Consider the following 18,764-nt stretch of genomic DNA (forward strand, 5'->3'; position numbering starts at 1 on the left):
GAAACAAATTTTCCTATTTCCTATTTTCAGAATATTTTTATCACCCCTGATATCACTTATTTCGATAAAATGCCAAATTTGGAGATGCAGAAAAGAAGAATTTTGGATTGCATTTTCAGATACCAAATTTATTTGCTCAAAAGAAAAGTCTTCAGAAACAATGTGAATATTTATCACCAATCACGTTTTGTTTTTAAAATTCCATTCATTAATATATAAAGCATTCATATCCATATGCTAATGAATGACCAAATTTATTTGCTCAAAAGAAAAGTCTTCAGCAACAATGTGAATGTTTATCACCAATAACGTTTTGTTTTTAAAATGCCATTCATTAATATATAAAGCATTCATATCCATCAGTATATAAGGCATTCATGTCTATTAGCATATAAAGCATTCAGGCCCATTAGCATATAAAGCATTCAGGCCCATTAGCATATAAAGCATTCATGCCCATTAGAATATAAAGCATTCATGTCTTTAACATATAAAGCATTCATATCCATTAGTATATAAATCATTCATATCCATTAGTATATAAATCATTCATATCCATTAGTATATAAAGCATTCATGTCTATTAATATATAAAGCATTCATGTCTATTAGCATATAAAGCATTCATGTCCATTAGAATATAAAGCATTCATATTCATTAGCATATAAAGCATTCATATCCATTAGCATATAGAGCAATTAACCACCACCGTTCAATACTAATCTAGCCGAAAATTGCTATATTTTTTTGTCATGGCGCTTTTTAAATTTTTATATATATTCTATCTTCAATGAAAACCATTGTTGCGTTGTAACAAAAACTGATGAGGTTACGAGAGCAAAACATTCAATTTCTTATTGCTTCTGTCAACGTATTTATGCGTGTATCTACGAAATAATATAATTAATTAAGTTCGCCTATTCTTATTTAAAAGGTGATGCTTTTAAATATTTAACGAATTGTCAATCCTGCCTCCATTGCTCTAACTGTGAGATAACTCAACTGTATGCACCTATTTATAAGATTATGATACTCTCGTCGAAATATATCAAAGTCAAGTTTCAAAAGTTTCAAGTTAAAAATTTATTTAACCTTTTGCTTCAAATCTATTGATAATGAAAGTTTAAAATATATAATATTTGGAAAAGAGTAGCTCATTTTTGAAAGTATAAAATTGCGTATAATCCTGTGTACGAACATTGTTAACATTCATAAAAACTTGCACACAATTAGTCTCTTTCCTAGACACATCTAAATATATTATCAACGGAGATACATAAGCGCTTTTTCGAATAGCACTCGCTACCGATTATTAAATACATTTAACCCTTTAAGGTGTATGTACACACTTGAAACTTCGAAAATCGTTCGAAATATCGAATATTTTTTTCATTGCTTAATAATGTTCTCTGATCCTTTAGCTTTCAAACGATACCAAAATGTTGTCAATATTCGAAATATTTCTCAAATTATAATTACTTTTCTTGAGGTGCTTTCATTAAAAACTCTAATTACGGTGTTTTTAAAACTCCTTTTATGAAGAATGATATTTTTCCACTATGTTGCTTCATTCAAACAATCATAATTCAACAAGAAATGAACCAAATACAGTTATTTATATATCAAAATAATCTGTACGAAATAGCAGATGTTTTGTGCCTCAAACAAAGTTATATTTATAGAAATAAATTTTTAATAGCTATTTAAAATTTAAAATGACAGAAAAAATCTCGATTTTTCTATTTAACGTTGATGAAAAAATTGTTTAAAAAGAACTATATATTTTTATAACGTGATTGAGGCAGACGACATGAAGACTATAATTTCCAACTAGAAATGTGTGTCTGTATAAATTAGAATTTAAGATATTATGTTTCAAAAAATAGGCTAATTAGCACATTAAATATTATTTAATTAATTAATAATTAGTGTAATATGGTGTTTTCTCACTGAAATGAGTTTAAACATATATTAATGACCTACTGTGAAAAAAATGGATTTTTAAAGTTAAAATTTAAAAAAAAAAAATCTTCTAGTGTGTACGTATACCTTAAAGGGTCATTTTTTTCTAGTCATATAATGTTAAAATATTTTTAGGCTTGAAATTAGAATAAAAAAAGGGATTCATTTAACTTATTAGATAAAATTAATTTGATTCATTAATTAATTTGGTTAATTAATAATTAAGTAACAAATCAAGACACATCATTTTGTGTAAGATAAAGAACTGAAGCATCAAAGTTTCTGTCTTTCTAAAAAAATTTGTCAGAACTTATGCCAACCTAGATAATTTCATACAAAGATCGATAAATTTGGTGGGAAGCATACTTCCCGCGGCCCTAGAAAGGGTTAATTAAACTTGTTTTGTGCTCGTAAAGATGAAAATTCACTTACTTCCAAAAATGTTTCATTCACTTTCTTATATTCTCTTTTCTGAAATTTTAAACAATTGTGTACTCTCTATAACAAAATATTATTTAGCATTTCCCAAAATTTAATTATCAGCTAACTAATTAATTTACGCAAATCTGATTCGAAATGAATATGCACAGTCTAATAGTAGATTTGAAAACAACTAGATTCCGAAGTTTTGGATTTTATATACCTATGCAAAATAAATTAAAGATTCAAAAGCAGAAAATTTGTTTTTCATATTTCTTTTATTACACTGACAAAAAAATTTTTAACAGATTTTTCTTAGAAATTTTTTGCTTATTTGATTATTTTATTTTAATTTCCATATTAACATGTTTTAAGATGCATATTTATATTATTTCTGCAAAAAAAGTTTTTAATTACAGCTGAAATAAGTTATGACTTAAAAGACAAATCATATAGTTAAATAATTCGTAAGTGCACTCATGTAAAACTTTTTCCCACAAACTTTTTTTTAAAATTAAATCTTAAACATTGTGTTTTAATATAACCTCAGCGTGCTATATTAAAATTCGGTTTAAAGAAATTCCAACTAATACCTTATATTTAACAACGAATACCTTATTCATCGCTTTGTATTAGTTGAGAAAAATGGATATCAACAGGAAGAATAACGCAAAGAATTGATTTACCTGAGATAAACCTTGTAATATTCGAAGCGTGACAAGCGCAATGACGCCCATCGCTGTGGCAGTGGGAGTGAGCAAACTCAGCATGGCGGAGAAAAATACTCCCAATCCGAACACCCACTTCGGACTGAATTTTTGAGCAAGGTATCCGCCAGGCAAGATGGTAAAGAGGTAACCGTAGTAGAATGAGCCAAGAATGATGCCCTGTTCTTTGGGGCTCCAATCGTATCGCGGTCCCTTTAGGAAAGAAGAATGACATATCAACACTATATTGCCAAGAAGTTATGCCAAAATAATCTGTTGAAGCAAAATGTTTGTATAAGTTAGCTACATCTTCTTTCAAATTGCTCCATGCCGTATCCCTTGAGGAAAGAAGAATGATATATCGACACTATATTGTCAAGAAGTTATACTAAAATAACCTATTGAAGCAAAATGTTTGAATAGATTATTTACATCGTCTCTCAAATTGTTCCATGCCATATCCCTTGAAGAAAGAAGAATTATATATTGACACTACATTGTCAAGAAGTTATGCCAAAATAATCTGTTGAAGCAAAATGTTTGTATAAGTTAGCTACATCTTCTTTCAAATTGCTCCATGCCGTATCCCTTGAGGAAAGATGAATGATATATCGACACTATATTGTCAAGAAGTTATACTAAAATAACCTATTGAAGCAAAATGTTTGAATAGATTATTTACATCGTCTCTCAATTTGCTCCATGCCGTATCCCTTGAGGAAAGAAGAATGATATATCGACACTATATTGTCAAGAAGTTATACTAAAATAACCTATTGAAGCAAAATGTTTGAATAGATTATTTACATCGTCTCTCAAATTGTTCCATGCCATATCCCTTGAGGAAAGAAGAATTATATATTGACACTACATTGTTAAGAAGTTATGCCAACATAATCTATTGAAGCAAAATGTTTGAATAGATTATTGACATCTTCTCTCAAATTGTTCCATGCCATATCCCTAAAGGAAAAACGAATGATATATCGACACAATATCGTCAAAAAGTTATGGCAAAATAATTCATTGAAGCAAATTGCTTGTATACGTTAGCTACATCTTCTTTCAAATTATTCTATGCCATATATGATTGTTAAATTTGATCACAAAAACATGTATTTCCAGCTGTTACGTCAAAGTTTTGTATATTTTGCTGTGTGCAGTTTCTGATATGTGACAGAAATGATATTTTCTCTAAAAGTTAAAAATTCGAAATGATTGTTAACATATTAAAGAACTGAATTTCTTTCCAACAGAGAGCAGTCGGAGAGGGTTGGAAAGGTGTTGTATAAAGAGGCATTGTTTTTTGCAGTGATAACTTAAAAAGACCAAGTAATTACATTAGATCAGTGCAGAGATAATCTAGGAAGGCCGTTCAGAAGACACTATAATCTCATAATCCATCGAGGAAGCAATGCTGCGCAAAAGATGAAAAACTCATGATCCGTTTAAAATGTATTAAAACGAAACGAAAGTTTTTTTTTTTACTTTATTTTGTCATACAGAAAGAAAAGGGCATCAAGATTTACATAAATCTCTACCTTTTAGACTTGTCTCAGTCCTGACTAGATGAAAGGTCAATCTCCTTCTCCCAGAAGGCATTCAAATAAATCTAAATAATCAAAACACCGCAACAGCATTGGAAGGAACTATGTTTGTCATAAGGGCCACTGTACAACCCCTTCCATAAGAAGTATGTAGGGATCAGCCAACCTCACACTGTTTCTTTACCCTCTAGAACGGCGAGAACAACCACCATGCCGGAAGCTTCTTATTCCTATTTTTGAAGAGTCCTCCCCCCAGGGTGATGCCTTAGTCCGAAAAAACATATTTTTTACATTAGCTTAACCTGTCAGTCTGCCTAATATTTTCCGGAAACGATTCTTCAAAAGCACAACAAAGGATAATCATAATTGATCTCTGTTATTAATATCAAAATTGTAGAGGGCTGTGTTGGTATAACTAGCCATTCGTGTGAATAGTGAGTAGTTCAAAGCAACTACTAATATATGAATATTGACATAACATTATCACTCCCAAGTTGTAAATGAGTGTCAAAATCTAGCCCCAATTGGTTAAAGTGGATCCTTTATTTCGATGCCAATCTGTAATTTTTAGTTAATAATTTCCTTTCTTGAAATTGAATTTTATTAGAGAATAAATTATATTTTTTGACGTATGATTTAATCAATGATTCTTTTTCCTCATGTACTTTTTAAAAACTGAATAACAAGGGATGCTCAAATGAAAAGGTACGAAACGACACTATGGGTATAAATGGAGACTTTATTCAAAATATACACCATTGACCTGAACACAACAATCCCATTGATTAATGAGCCTAAGGATTCCTTGTTCCCAGAATTTCTGTGGCCTTGACGAGACTCAATCCTTCACAGCTTTCTTGAGTTCTCCGTCCGAGTTGAAGTGCTTCCTTTTCAGATGTTTTTTCAGGGACCAAACACATGAAAATCTCAGGGCTGTATGGGAGATGTTCGAGCTGCTCCCACTTGGACTTGGCCAGTTCCGCGTGTGTGACACTGGAGATATGTGGACACGCGTTATCAGGGAGCAGAACACACACTCCGTAAGTAACCCCGGTCTTTTGTTTTTGATGGGCCTGCGTAATCTTAAGAGTATCTCACAGTACACAACGGAGTTAATGGTTCTGAAAAACCATCTGAAAGGAAAGCGCTTCAACTCGGACGGCGAACTCAAATACGCCGTGAAGGACTGGGTCTCGTCATGAACACAGGAATTCTGGGAACAAGGAATCCTTCGGCTCATTAATCAATGGGATTGTTGTGCTCAAGGCTATGGGGTATATTTTGAATAAAGTCTTCATTTATACTCACAGTGTCGTTTCGTACCTTTTCATTTGAACACCCCTTGTATTGGCTTTCGAGGTGGCCTTAGAACAAGAAAAATTCCTTTCTTCTTCCGAGTCCAGTTCTATTCAGGTAGATGTTCTCGTAATGCTTGCCCATGGATTCTGCTAAAACATTTTTATTTATTTTGGCAAACAACTATTTTTAAATAGTTCACTTTTCCAGAATTATTTCAAGAAGTATTATATTTTTATTAACGAATACATATATATTGAGAAATCAAACTGGGATTGGCTTTTTACAAAACAAAAAAAGGTTCTTATGAAAAAGTGTTTTTTTTAAAAACTATTTACCTTTATTTGCCGGCATTTAAAGTATGAAAGAAATTTTGAAACCTACTGGATATTTATCAGTTATTGATTTCTTTCCCGTTTCTTGGAGCATCGGGCATTCTACGTAAGAGGAGGTTGTATTTCGACCCGAATCTCGACTGGAACTACTCATGGCTAAGATGACTACGTTCACATCCACTTGCATTGCGTAAGTACACGCGAGGCCAAGAAATCCAAGAAGAGCCACGATATAACGTTTTGGAATGATGTGGTGTTTCTTTCCTGGAATATCGTGAAAGAGAATTTTGATGTATTTATAAAACACTGGCTGTAAATGTGAAAAAAAAATATTAAATAGTTACATCGATGTTTAATAAGTTTTTCTAGAAATGCGATCTAGTTATAATCTAAGTAAATCTAAAGAAAAGTTTTAATTTTTGCTCTTTTTCCTTTTTTGTGTACATTTTATCGAGAAAGTATAGTAATCGTCAAAAAATTCGAACTCGAGATTTTGGCGAATCTCCATGTTTTAGACCGCTTTGAGTCCGAAAAATACATTTTTGGAATTTCTCTTTCTATTCTTCTGTTTGTCTGTGACAAAAAGAACTCAAAAGCTCTTTGATCTAAACGGATGAAATTTGGTATACGGCCTTTATACGAAATTTGTAAATTTCTTTTAAATTTTCAGCAAAATCCATTTTAGAGGAAGTCTGTCAATCCATCTGTTCGAATTTAATTTAGCCCCCTAACTACAAAACGAAGAGAACTAGATAGATAAAAATCGATACACAGAATTAACATCTATAGTCTAGACACCTATTCAATTTTGAGCCAAATCCAACACAGGATTGACCGTCTGTACTTTTAGAAACAGGTAAAAATGACAATTCAAAGACGCAGTGACTTAAATATGTCAAATTTGGGATTTGATTTTGTAACTTTAAGTGTAGTTTTGTGCATAATTTTTGCTTCAATAGATTGCGAAAAATGTGTCTAAAGCACACATTCAATTTTCGGATACTATTAAACGCATGCAAATAACTCTCCTAGGATGTGACTTTAATAAATTAATAAATTGAAATTAAATTAACTGGCTCATGCTGCTTGCAAAATAAGACTTTGCCAGTGATAATTTAAACAAAGTAGAAAATCCAATTTTCGGTTTATTTGCTCATAATTCTGCTAATTAAACAAAACCCAAAATACGGCGGTCAAAAGCATCTGTAGTTCTCCTTTTAACAGAATAATGAAATTCAAATTCATTCATCATAACGTTTAATCGCACGCTTTTATCAGCGTTAAAATTAAGATTTAAAAAAAATTGCTTTCTTTGGGCATTTATTTCAGAATAAGAATTCTATTCTTCTGTTTTCATTTCGTAATATATACATGTTTTCAATTTGAACCCACAGCAATTAGTAGCACATTGATTCAGCTAAGTTTTTTTTTCATTCGTATCAAATAACAAATTGAAATTTTTTTTAAAAAAATTGCATTCCATATTCTTGATTTTACAACCTAAAAAGTCAATAATATGACTAAACAAGCTGGTCGCTAAAGGCTGCTGGTTACATAGAAGAAAAAACGCGTAAAACAAATCGATATGGATAATAAGGCATGGGTCTTTGTAGAAATAATATTTTGAAATATGGTTACAATATGGAAAATGGAAGCAGATGGTCATTAATGATCTTCATAAGTGCATGGACTTGGCAGGAGTGGTACAGTTGTTGTGGCTGGAAATCTCTATAAAATTTTTCCCTTAGAAAATGAAGTTATGTTTTTGAGCTTTGTCTCAAATTTACAGAATGATGGGAGCCAAGCAACCATTAATAGCATTTCTAAGCTACTTAAGCTTTCATATGAAATAAAAATTGGCGAAATAGGATCAATGATTTGGTAAGAGGATTGGTTATTGAGTTTCATAATCATTTTATATATATTAATTGTTTGTAAATTAACTAAAAGATAAAAAATAATTTTCCTTATTTGTCTTATAATTCAAATCTAGTTCTAGACGATTTTTTTTTCGAAAAATGTCCGAAAATACTTACCTTTTTGAATATTTGCATGAAAAAGATTGAAAAAAACTCATCTATGAAACCAAAATATACCAATTAAATGGCAAGTTTTTTAAAAATTGGAAAAAAAAACTTTTTTAGCTAAAAAACAATATAATATGTATAGTATAGTATAGTAAAATGTATATATAGTATAGTATAAAAATACTAAATGGTACACATACTCATTCTAGTCCTAAACAATAAAAGTAAAGTTTTATTTTCAGCTGCCCATATCTCAAAAGCGGGAAACGCGATATTTTCGTATCTTCAATGTTGCTTTAATGCAGCGAATATTCCGAAGAGACATGGGAAAGATCAAGTTTAAAGGACTGAGTTGTGTAAAAAGGACTAAAAAGAAAGACCAAATGTTATTGGAATATAATGGAGATAGTTACTAACTGGTTCATGCGCATTGCACAGAAATTAAAATCGCGTTAGTCATGTGTTAAATGTTCCACAACGATTGCTTAAAAAATGTAGTATTTCATGTTACATCTATACTCTATTTCACCCTAACTTGGCAGTATTGTAAAAGACAGAAAATGTGACGCTCCGCGTTGGGAAAGAGTTCCCCATCAATTTTGACTTTAAAATAGCTAAAATGCGCAGAAATTTATCAAATAATATCATAAATTACAGAAATCCTTTTTTATCAGTATGTATTTAAAATTATTTTCAAGTTAGAAGTGCTTATCTGTTTAGTATTTTGTAAATAAAGCGAACGAATAAAACGAAACGATTGACATAATGAATTCCACTTTGGCTAGAACCGGTCTTCAAGATCAAATATTTGGCATGTTTTTCTAGTACGTTTCCGCCAACTTTGCTTCATTGAGTTCGCAACCGTTTTTATCATAACCCGTACGATTTTATTCTCGCTTTTTTACCAGCTGATATTTTTGATACTGTTAATTACATTAGTAGTTATTAGTTTTGATTTTTGAATATTTATTCGATTCGTCGTTTCTATTCACTGCTAAAATGTCTGAAAAAGTGTTATCACCGATTGCGCTGTACAGGCTTTCAAGATGAGTAAACCAACAAAAAGTGCAGCACGCAGAAACATGTTAAATGTTTATTCTCGACTCCGAGAAGAAAACCTTCAAGAGTCTATCAATTAAATCGTCGATAATATTTCGCATCTTACTGGTGTTTCGCAAAGAATAGTTTTTCGTTTGAAAAAAAAATAAATCATCCAGTCCTTTAAGTACCCATAGAAAGAAACGACCAGGCTCAGTAGGTAAACATTCAAGCCTTGTAAAATATGATGATTTTACATTATCCTGTATTTGACGAATAATCCATACATTTTTTTCGGAGAAATGAGATCTCAACATTAGATAAAGTTTTAAAAGATGTGGACGATGATAAAGTTTTCTTTTCGAAAAATATTAGCCGAGCTATGCTTTACAGAATATAGATTTGAAAAACGATGAAACGAAATGAAATAATTATAATGATTTATTAAAATAATGCATCAATAATATTGAACAAAATAATGAAAATAAGGAAACAATTAATTCTCTGATTTAAAATGATTATAAAGTTAATAAATATTTATTAGTTGGCGAAAAATTTTCGAGATAAAGTTTCGCCAGCGATCTGCATTCCTAGTAACTTTGTAGTTTAAAGTAACCCAGTTCCCCTGACAACGACTGCGATTCGGCATGCCTAGAATATACTCTACTGCCAAGTTAGGGTGGAACAGACTATAAACATGTTTCGTCCGTAATATCTGCAAAGGTTTAAGCCTGCAACAATGGCATGCTACACCGTCTCTAGGAAGATTCAGATTACAATATAGATGTGACCAAGGTCATACAGAGGGAGAAGGTTGAGACTAATCTTCACCAATACCAATTGTAAGAAAGAAAAGAAGACTTAAAAATGGTTGATAAATAAGTTCGAAAGTTAGATTAATAGGATTTTCTATGTAAATAAGCAAGATCAGAATAATGCTATGCTAAAATTTGCAATACAAATAAGCAATTAATGTTAAATCGAAAGTATGAATAATTAATAATTTATTTTCTGTAGTTATATATTTAATTAGTTAAATGTGATTATTTTCATTGAGATATTTCGTTAGTCGAAGAATTATTTTTCTGTTATATCTAATTTTATTGTACATACTTACAAAATTATAAAATTTGCTATAACTATATTTAAAAAATTACAAGTATGGCAGCTTTCAAGGAGTAGTCAATGTAAGAAGATATAAATTTGGCATTTCTGTCATGGGTGCGTTTCAGTATGGCCTTGAATGAGTGCCGCATTACAAAAGGAGGATATATAAAATATTAGAGATTTCTCAAAAAAAAGGAAACAATTCCAATTTTGTGAGCTAATGTTTATTTTCATTGCTATAATTTTTTTTAATATAGTGAGTTTTTAATCTGGTTATTGTTCTATAATTAATGTAAATATACTATTTTTATGGTTCAGTATTAGCAATAATACTGAATTTCTACTTTATATTCGGATTTAGGCAAAACAAAAAAAAAATATTAGATGGTTGCCCATTTTAAAAATATCTTATATCTTATTTTATATTATTACAAAAGGGATAAAACTAATCAGCAACGTATAAAATTCTTAGATCTTAAGCAATTGTGATATATGCATATTTGCTTTATCATAAAAACTGATACCTGCTTTATACTTTCAGAAACTGTTATTCATCTTAATTGTTGTATATGGCACTTACCATGGACAAGCCCGCTGTTACGAAGACAATGATTTCAAGCCAGTGGGGGAGCATCTCTTGTTTTTACAGTAGCACCAACTAGGGCCAAGAGTAAGACTTTGCTACTCTATCATCACTCATTCGCTTGCACAACCCCTTTTTACAGGAGGGCACATTCACACATCTCGCAGATAGAACAACGGAAAAACAACCATGCCCAAACCGGGACTCGAACCCGGGACGCCCAGATCACAGGGAAGACGCGCTACCCCTATGCCAGGACGCCGGCATTCGTCTTAATTAAATACATTTAATGAAATACAAAACAATAAAAGAATTTCCTTTAATAATAACGAGCTTCCCAGTAACGATTTTATGGAATTCTCACATCTTATGTAGCTTAATGAAAACTGCATAAAATATTTTACTTTACATTTAACCTTCATGTTGTCAACTCAAAATGACTTCTTTTATGGAAGAACTGTATAACAAAAGCATTTCCCATCATGCCAAATTCTTTTTAGACCGAAACCTTCGAAACGTGCCACGTTTCTTTTTAAAGCGTGTCGATATAATCTTTATCTTATCACGTTTCCAAGTGCAATCTATATAATCCATGTCCATAAAATTCCTATGAAAAATGAGAGCACCTAAGCAATTTCTAAGATTACCGTTGGTTGTTATCATAAGTCTTTTGAACATCCGGTACCAATGATTACCAGTTTGTATACAAAGTGATCGCTCTTCGATCAAACAGCTTTACACCAGTCATCTTTCAGCTTAATCTAAATTATAAATAGTTAAAAGCTGTAAAGCTCTTTTACCTATCATTATTTCTTCTCAGTTATAATATTGGTTTTCTATGCAAACTGCAATATCACTTAATCTTCCCAGATGTTTGAGAAAAAAAAATTACTTTCATTGAAACTGTAGTATCTTTTATTAAAATTATACATGATTTTAGTTACTTAGTTCAAAATTTAATGCCCTTTTTAATATTTAAAGTTATCACAGAAGAAAGAAAAAAAGATCATCGCGTAGTTTTACTAAGTAAGTACTTGCAAAAGTTTTTTACTTATTGCAAACATCAAACGATTTTTTACGCAAAATATTATTATGGTTTAATTTCTTTACTAAAAGAAAAATTGTTAAATGAACGTAAACTGTTAGAAACATCAGCTGCATTTTTCTGTTGTGTTATTTCATGCTAAGACTCTCTTATCTAAAGAATCTAATCTTTTTTGAATAAATCTATTCGAATCTAATTAATGTAAAGAATATAATATAGAGCTATTTACCAACAAAGAGATTTTATTCCTATGGATTTACAGAGTGATTCAGTTTATAGGTAGAATAAACATGTGGAATGCGCTTATATACGGTAACTGTAGTTATTTATTTATTTTTATTTTATTAATTTATTTTTAATTTTTTGTTTATTTATTTATTTATTACTTTGCCAGAAGGAATATAAGTGAATCAAAAAATTCTGGAACTAATTCTGCAGGACGTTAGGAAATGGGAAAATAGAGTAGTATTTACAGTGACAGTAATTGACTTATAGTGTTGAATAGCCGGTGTGCCTTACATCCTTATGATAAAGTTAAGTTTTGTTATAGAAGGGTCAATAAGATGCCATGTATGTGCAAATCTATTATTGTCTTTCTTAGCAGATGTGCCTGTATAGACGGGTTTTTATCCTATTAACTATGTTTAAGATCTGATTGTCACAGATTACAATTTTCTACATAAAGTTGAAGTAGAAATTCTCATGCACATTGGCAGAATATTTAAGAAGTAAAAACTCTCATTATGTGCAGTACATTTTAAATGTAAATATACAGGGTGTCCCAAAAAAATGTATACACATTTTAGCAGCTGATAACTAAGTTATTTCTTCTTTCTTTACAGACTGAACCCATTGAACCGAATGATGGCAGACAGACTTGAATTTGAAGAAAGGAAATTTATTCTAAAATGCTACTGGAAGTATGAAAATGCAGTAGAAGTGCAAAGACAATTTAAGAGGGAGTTTAACAAAGAACCACCTACACGAGTTACCATCACTCGAATTAGAGATAAGTTTGATGCTGATGGAACTGTTCAGAACGTCCATAAATCTGCAACAGGTGTTCAATTGAGGGCAACCATTGAACATGAATGTACGAATATCCCAAGGGAATTGTTCCATCATGTGTGCCATTCCATCGCTTCGCGTTGTCAGCAGTGTCTGGAGCAGAACGGACATCAGTTTGAGAACATGCGATAACAAGACAATAGAATGATATTTGTAGAATCTTTTACATGTTGAAAATTATTCGAATTATAATAAACCCCAAATTTACAATTATTTAAAGTGTGTATACATTTTTTTGGGACACCCTGTATATTGATAGTAAAAGTCTTGTTTACATATAATAAAATCTTATTACTCTTAATACTTCAAGTGTTAAGGCTTTTTTAACAGTTTCAAACTTTAAAAGGGACTCCACCATTGCCTGAGCCTTTCAAAGTATGCGTAGAAAAAGTCAAGCACTGTTAAAAGTGGACAGTATCTTATGAGTATACATAAAAAAGGGCAAAAAGAACTTTTTATCTAGCCTTTTGTTCCTGATCGTGGACTCTACCTTAGACTGTTTGTTTTGTTTAAATGAGGGGGATTAAGGGATTTTTAGCTACAAAGGTTGCCATCCCATCTACCTTAGACTGAGCCACTGTTTATATTTATTTTTCTGTTTATTTTTTTTTTTCATTTATTTACTTTTTTTTCATTTGTTTATTTATATTTTGCTTTTTGATATTATTTATTTATTTTTTGTTTTTCATTTGTTTTCCTGTTTTTCTGTTCTGTTTTTGGTAAATTTTATTATTTACTAACTATGTTCCTATGATACTGTTGCTGTGGAATATTATGTCGGCTTTTCTGCTTGAGCCATTTAGACTTCCTTCGCTTTTTTCTTTTTTATGCCTGCTTTTTTTTCCCCGGTTTCTTTTTTGTTTGGCTGTTTTTAGCTTCTTTTGCATCTAGTACACAAGCATATGAAAGATTTTTTTTGAATAGCTAGTCCTTTTATAGCTATTTAAATTCTATTTTTTTTATCTTAATTATGAGCTTTTTACTGGAGTAACGCCACTTTTGGCGCACCCCTAATCATCATCGGAATAACAGAATCTTATCAATCCATAATGTTCATAAACATTAAAATCAATCAAATCACTAAAATTGGAAACAAACGGCGATTCACGAACAGAAATCCGCCACTCTATATATTTTATTTATTTATTTATTTTTTGTTATTCCCCCACAAAAAATACCATATTAAATATACCTCTAAAGGATTTTTTTATTATTTGTCTTTTGAAAAGTTTGAAAAAATATTTTTGATAACACTTGTTATGGACTTTCTAATACCGTAATGTTTTTCGTTAATTAAGTTCTATAGTGGATTTTGGAATAAATCGCCAATCAATTAAAATATATTTCCAATTGCGTTGAGTGTACCTTGGCAATTTAGCGTATTCCTAAAATCGTCCAATATACCTGAGAGCTGGTTATAATACGAAAGAACATTTTGTTTTTCTTTTTGGAAAATAACATTGACAAAAGAAGTCATGGATTAGATTCTCTGGTACAGTTATCCTAGTGTGGTTAACGACAAAATTTACCAAATCCTTACGATTACTTACTTAAAATAATGTGCCACAATTATAGTATGGTGAAGATAGGCGAAACGCTTATGAAATAATATGGTTTAGCTGCAGCACTTTTTACATAGTTTCGATTTTCTAGAGAAGATACATAACTTAGCCGAAAAAGTTATGGAAATTAATAAACTGGCTACTACATTTGATTGAACACTATACAGTCTTATAAGCCAAGTTGGCGAAACTTTTATACGCTGTTAAGAGGGATATTAAAGGTATTAAATCTATAGTTAAATTTTGCAAGTTACCATATACAAAAATTTAATATTTGTAACCACGCTGTGCTTTTATCTAATTTAACTGCCATAAATTTAGTACTCTCCCTAATAAGTTTTCGTTTATATTTTCTCTCAAATTATATTTATCGTCAAGATAACGATGCTTGTGTATTAACCATATGCCAGCCGATAAAAGGTCAAAAAGTCGCCAAATATATCATGTTTATTTCAAACAACAATTAATCGCCAAGAAATCCAATGATGTCGTATTATTCATACCTAATAACATGATGAAGGTTCGCCAATGGCATGTCGCTAATACCCAAGTATCTAGCCAATTTCTTTTACCGAAGATTTAAAAAAAAGCGGTCAAGCATAAGAATTGTGGCTGATCGCCAAACTTAAAATTTTTGGCCCTTTGATTTTTTTGATGTTAATTGGTGAACAATCCTGGAAACGTTATGTATTCATTGAAGTCAGTTAGGTTCAGATCTGCTTTCATGTGCCCCTTTACATCGCCAAGAATGCTAAGTCGCCAAATGAAAAACAAAATGGCTAACGACATAAACAAATGGCTTGTTAAATCAGCTGCTTTGCTTGCTTTTTTTAGGTTAACACTTTGGCGACAAGGTGCGCGTTAAAATAGTAGTGTAGTAGATTTTCGTCGGACCTTTAGCGAGTTTTTAGACGCTCTGCATTAATTTTAGCATGGATTGGGAAGTTTTAACTAAAAGTCTCTGAAAAGGATTAAACTACATTTGTACCTGATCTTCCTTCGAGTTACATTATAAATATAACATTTTTATTAAATCAATCTATTGAAAGATTCATAACGTTTAATACACTTTTAAGACCTGGAGGATAATTTATTAGGTTCTAGAGTAGATTTGGGTGCCCCTTCAACTGTCGCAAAATTTCATCGATTAAGCACTACTTCTGGTTTCCATAGTGTTTTGTTTTCATTGACGTTACAGTTAGGTTACCGTCCAAAAATTTGTCTCTCTCCATGGCGCCGATCTTGGCGTCAAAAAAAATCGCCAAAAAATCAAGGGGCACCCAATTGTAAACAATAACCATTTATTTTTTCAAAATATAACTCACCATAATCTTTATTACCCCATTCTGTTTTTAAATTAAAATAGCTCTTCATGTTATAATGGTTAATTTAATTATTAAATTGTTATTAATTTCGAAGCATTGATTCTCAAATAGCATATATAAATGAGATTTTCTGTTGATGCCTAAGTGCAGATTAAGATTTAACAATCATTAGGTTATATAAATCATAACAAAATCAGTGATGCCGTATTTTTACACATAATTGCCGAATGTTCACAGTTACAGTGAAATACCTGTGCGTGTTAATCTAAAAACATATCAGTAATCATTTTCTCGACTAGAGGAAACTGAAAGAAAAATTTGAGATAAAAATGATCAATATTTATTGCCACATTTACACGTGAATAGCATGCAATGTACAAAACGATCAAATCGATAGACGCCATTATGCACTGTTTTTACGCATATCATATCTGAAGCATGGATGAACTTTTCGGACAGTATCTGCACTGGTTACTGTAAAATACACAGACCTTGATCTCTTTCCTAACTGAACTAAGCATTTATCATTGAGTAATATACTTACAAAAAAAAATAGTTAGATATGAAATTTTTTTTTGTTGAAAAATATAGTACAAGCTATCCTTGGCTTTCATTCATAGTGCCATTTTATATTCTGGTTTGTTAAAGCACTTTCTGTAAATACTTTAAAAACGGTTTTGGTGAATTAAATAACATCTAACAACATTTATACAAATTTAGCTATCCGTTTTTGGCGACCATCTGTTTTCACATTATATTAATTTAGTCATGTCAACTAACTTTATTCACTCTATCATAATTAAAGAAAGCTTTATATTAACTTGTAACTTGAATGAGTATTGAACATTTTGATTGATTAGCTGTACTTGAAAATAACCAAAATTTGGATTTGCTATATGTGTTAAAAACAGGAAGGGAGTCGGCATGGTGTACGTACACACTTGAAGATTTTTTTTTTTTAATTTTAACGTTAAAAATCCAGTTTTTTCACAGTAGGTTATTAATATATGTTTAAACTCATTTCAGTGAGAAAAAAATCATATTATACTAGTTATTAATTAATTAAATAATATTTAATGAGCTAGTTAGCCTATTTTGTGAAACATGATGTCTTAAATTCTAATTTGTACCGACACACAATTCTAGTTGGAAATGATGCCTAATATTAGTCTTCATGTTGTCTGCCTCAATCAAGTTATAAAAATTCATAGTTTTGTTTTACAATTTTTTCATCAACGATGAATAGAAAAAGCAAGATTTTTTCTGTAATTTTAACATTTAAACAGTTATTAAAAATTTATTTCTATAAATATAACTTTGATTGAGGCACAAAACATCCGCTATTTCATACAGATTATTTTGATATATAAATAACTGTATTTGGTTCATTTCTTGTTGAGTTATGATTGTTTGAATGAAGCAACATAGTGGAAAAATATCATTCTTCGTAAAATGAGTTTTAAAAACACCGTAACTAGAGTTTTCAATGAAAGCACCTCAAGAAAAATAATTATAACTCGAGGAATATTTGGAATATTGGCAACATCTTGGTATCGTTTGAAAGCTAAAGAATCAGAGAACATTATTAGGCAATAAAAAAAATATTCGATATTTTGAACGATTTTCGAAGTTTCAGGTGTGTACATATACCTTAAATGAGTAAATTGATGATGAATTTTCATGTGAAATAAACAAAAATCTGCTGTATTTTTCATCCATACAATGCACAATAAAGCAACAGTTTATTATTTATTTATTATTTTTATTTTTTATTTTATTTTTATTTTCTTAAAGATTTTTGTTTTGAAAATTGGCAGATTCGGGCAATTACAGTCGATAGTTCAAATACTCAAGATGACTGAAAAAATGAAATGCCTTAGTTTTGAAAATGGATTGCTGCACCTTTTATGCATTATATTAATTTTATTTATAATAAAGGACACTATGTATGCATTTGTCTATGTGTCTACAAACCAAACATTGGACATACAGCTAAAAATTGGCACAAAAGGTGTAATAATTAGTACTTAGGAGCAAAGTTTTTGATTTTTTAGTTAATTGAAAACCAAGCAAAGTTATTGATATTTCTGCAATTATTTTCAAAAATGTTGATGCATAAATTTAATTTTTACATCCTTTTAAAACTCATCAAATTCTATTTTTGATAATATCAATTTAATTACCATGAAATTTGCTGATATTTTAATAATTTTTAAAGCAATTGTTTGGGATAATTTTCGATAATATGTTTCACTAGTTATTACCCGCGACTTCGTTCGAGGGAAATTTTGATGTGTAAGTATGAGAACTGACGTTCTGATCAGCAGTCGGCACTTTCTGTCTAAAATCGCCTGTGAGCAAAACGACAATGCCGCCCATCACCGCCTGGTTGCCGCGGATGTCCTGCAAGCTGCGGTTGAACGCCTCTAGTGCATGCTTGTGCGCCATTGTGCAATCGTCCCATACTGTTAACTTGCATTGCTGCAAAAGGACTCCCCGGACGCTGTTTTTGGTGACGTTGCATGTTGGGATATCAAAACTTGCAAGATTAAGTGGCAGTTTGAAAACGGAATGTGCAATCCGGCCACCGTTAAGCAAAGTTGCAGCAATGTCCAAGGAAGCTACAGCCAGAGCTATATTGCGGTCCTTCGGCTGGCAGGAGATTCAGCACAAACGTCTTACCCATACCCCTTGGTGCGTCAAGAAAGAATAATCCCTCATCTCTTCTATTTACTCAGTTC

At 31.0% G+C, this 18,764-nt stretch overlaps 1 protein-coding gene across 1 annotated transcript in view; it reads right to left on the bottom strand.

Annotated features, from left to right (window-relative positions):
- The window catches only part of LOC129971777 (sialin-like), a 36,887-nt gene extending 25,813 nt beyond the window's left edge, over nt 1–11,074 (bottom strand). Inside the window, exons 1-3 of the mRNA XM_056085754.1 lie at nt 11,021–11,074; nt 6,318–6,578; nt 3,070–3,303 (exon numbers count right to left, since the gene is read on the bottom strand). Of these exons, the coding sequence (XP_055941729.1) occupies nt 3,070–3,303; nt 6,318–6,578; nt 11,021–11,074 (549 nt within the window). The remainder of the gene's footprint in view (nt 1–3,069; nt 3,304–6,317; nt 6,579–11,020) is intronic.
- Nucleotides 11,075–18,764: the final 7,690 nt, after the last annotated feature.

The sequence above is a fragment of the Argiope bruennichi genome, chromosome 6, assembly GCF_947563725.1.
Source record: "Argiope bruennichi chromosome 6, qqArgBrue1.1, whole genome shotgun sequence".
Classification (NCBI taxonomy): domain Eukaryota; kingdom Metazoa; phylum Arthropoda; class Arachnida; order Araneae; family Araneidae; genus Argiope; species Argiope bruennichi.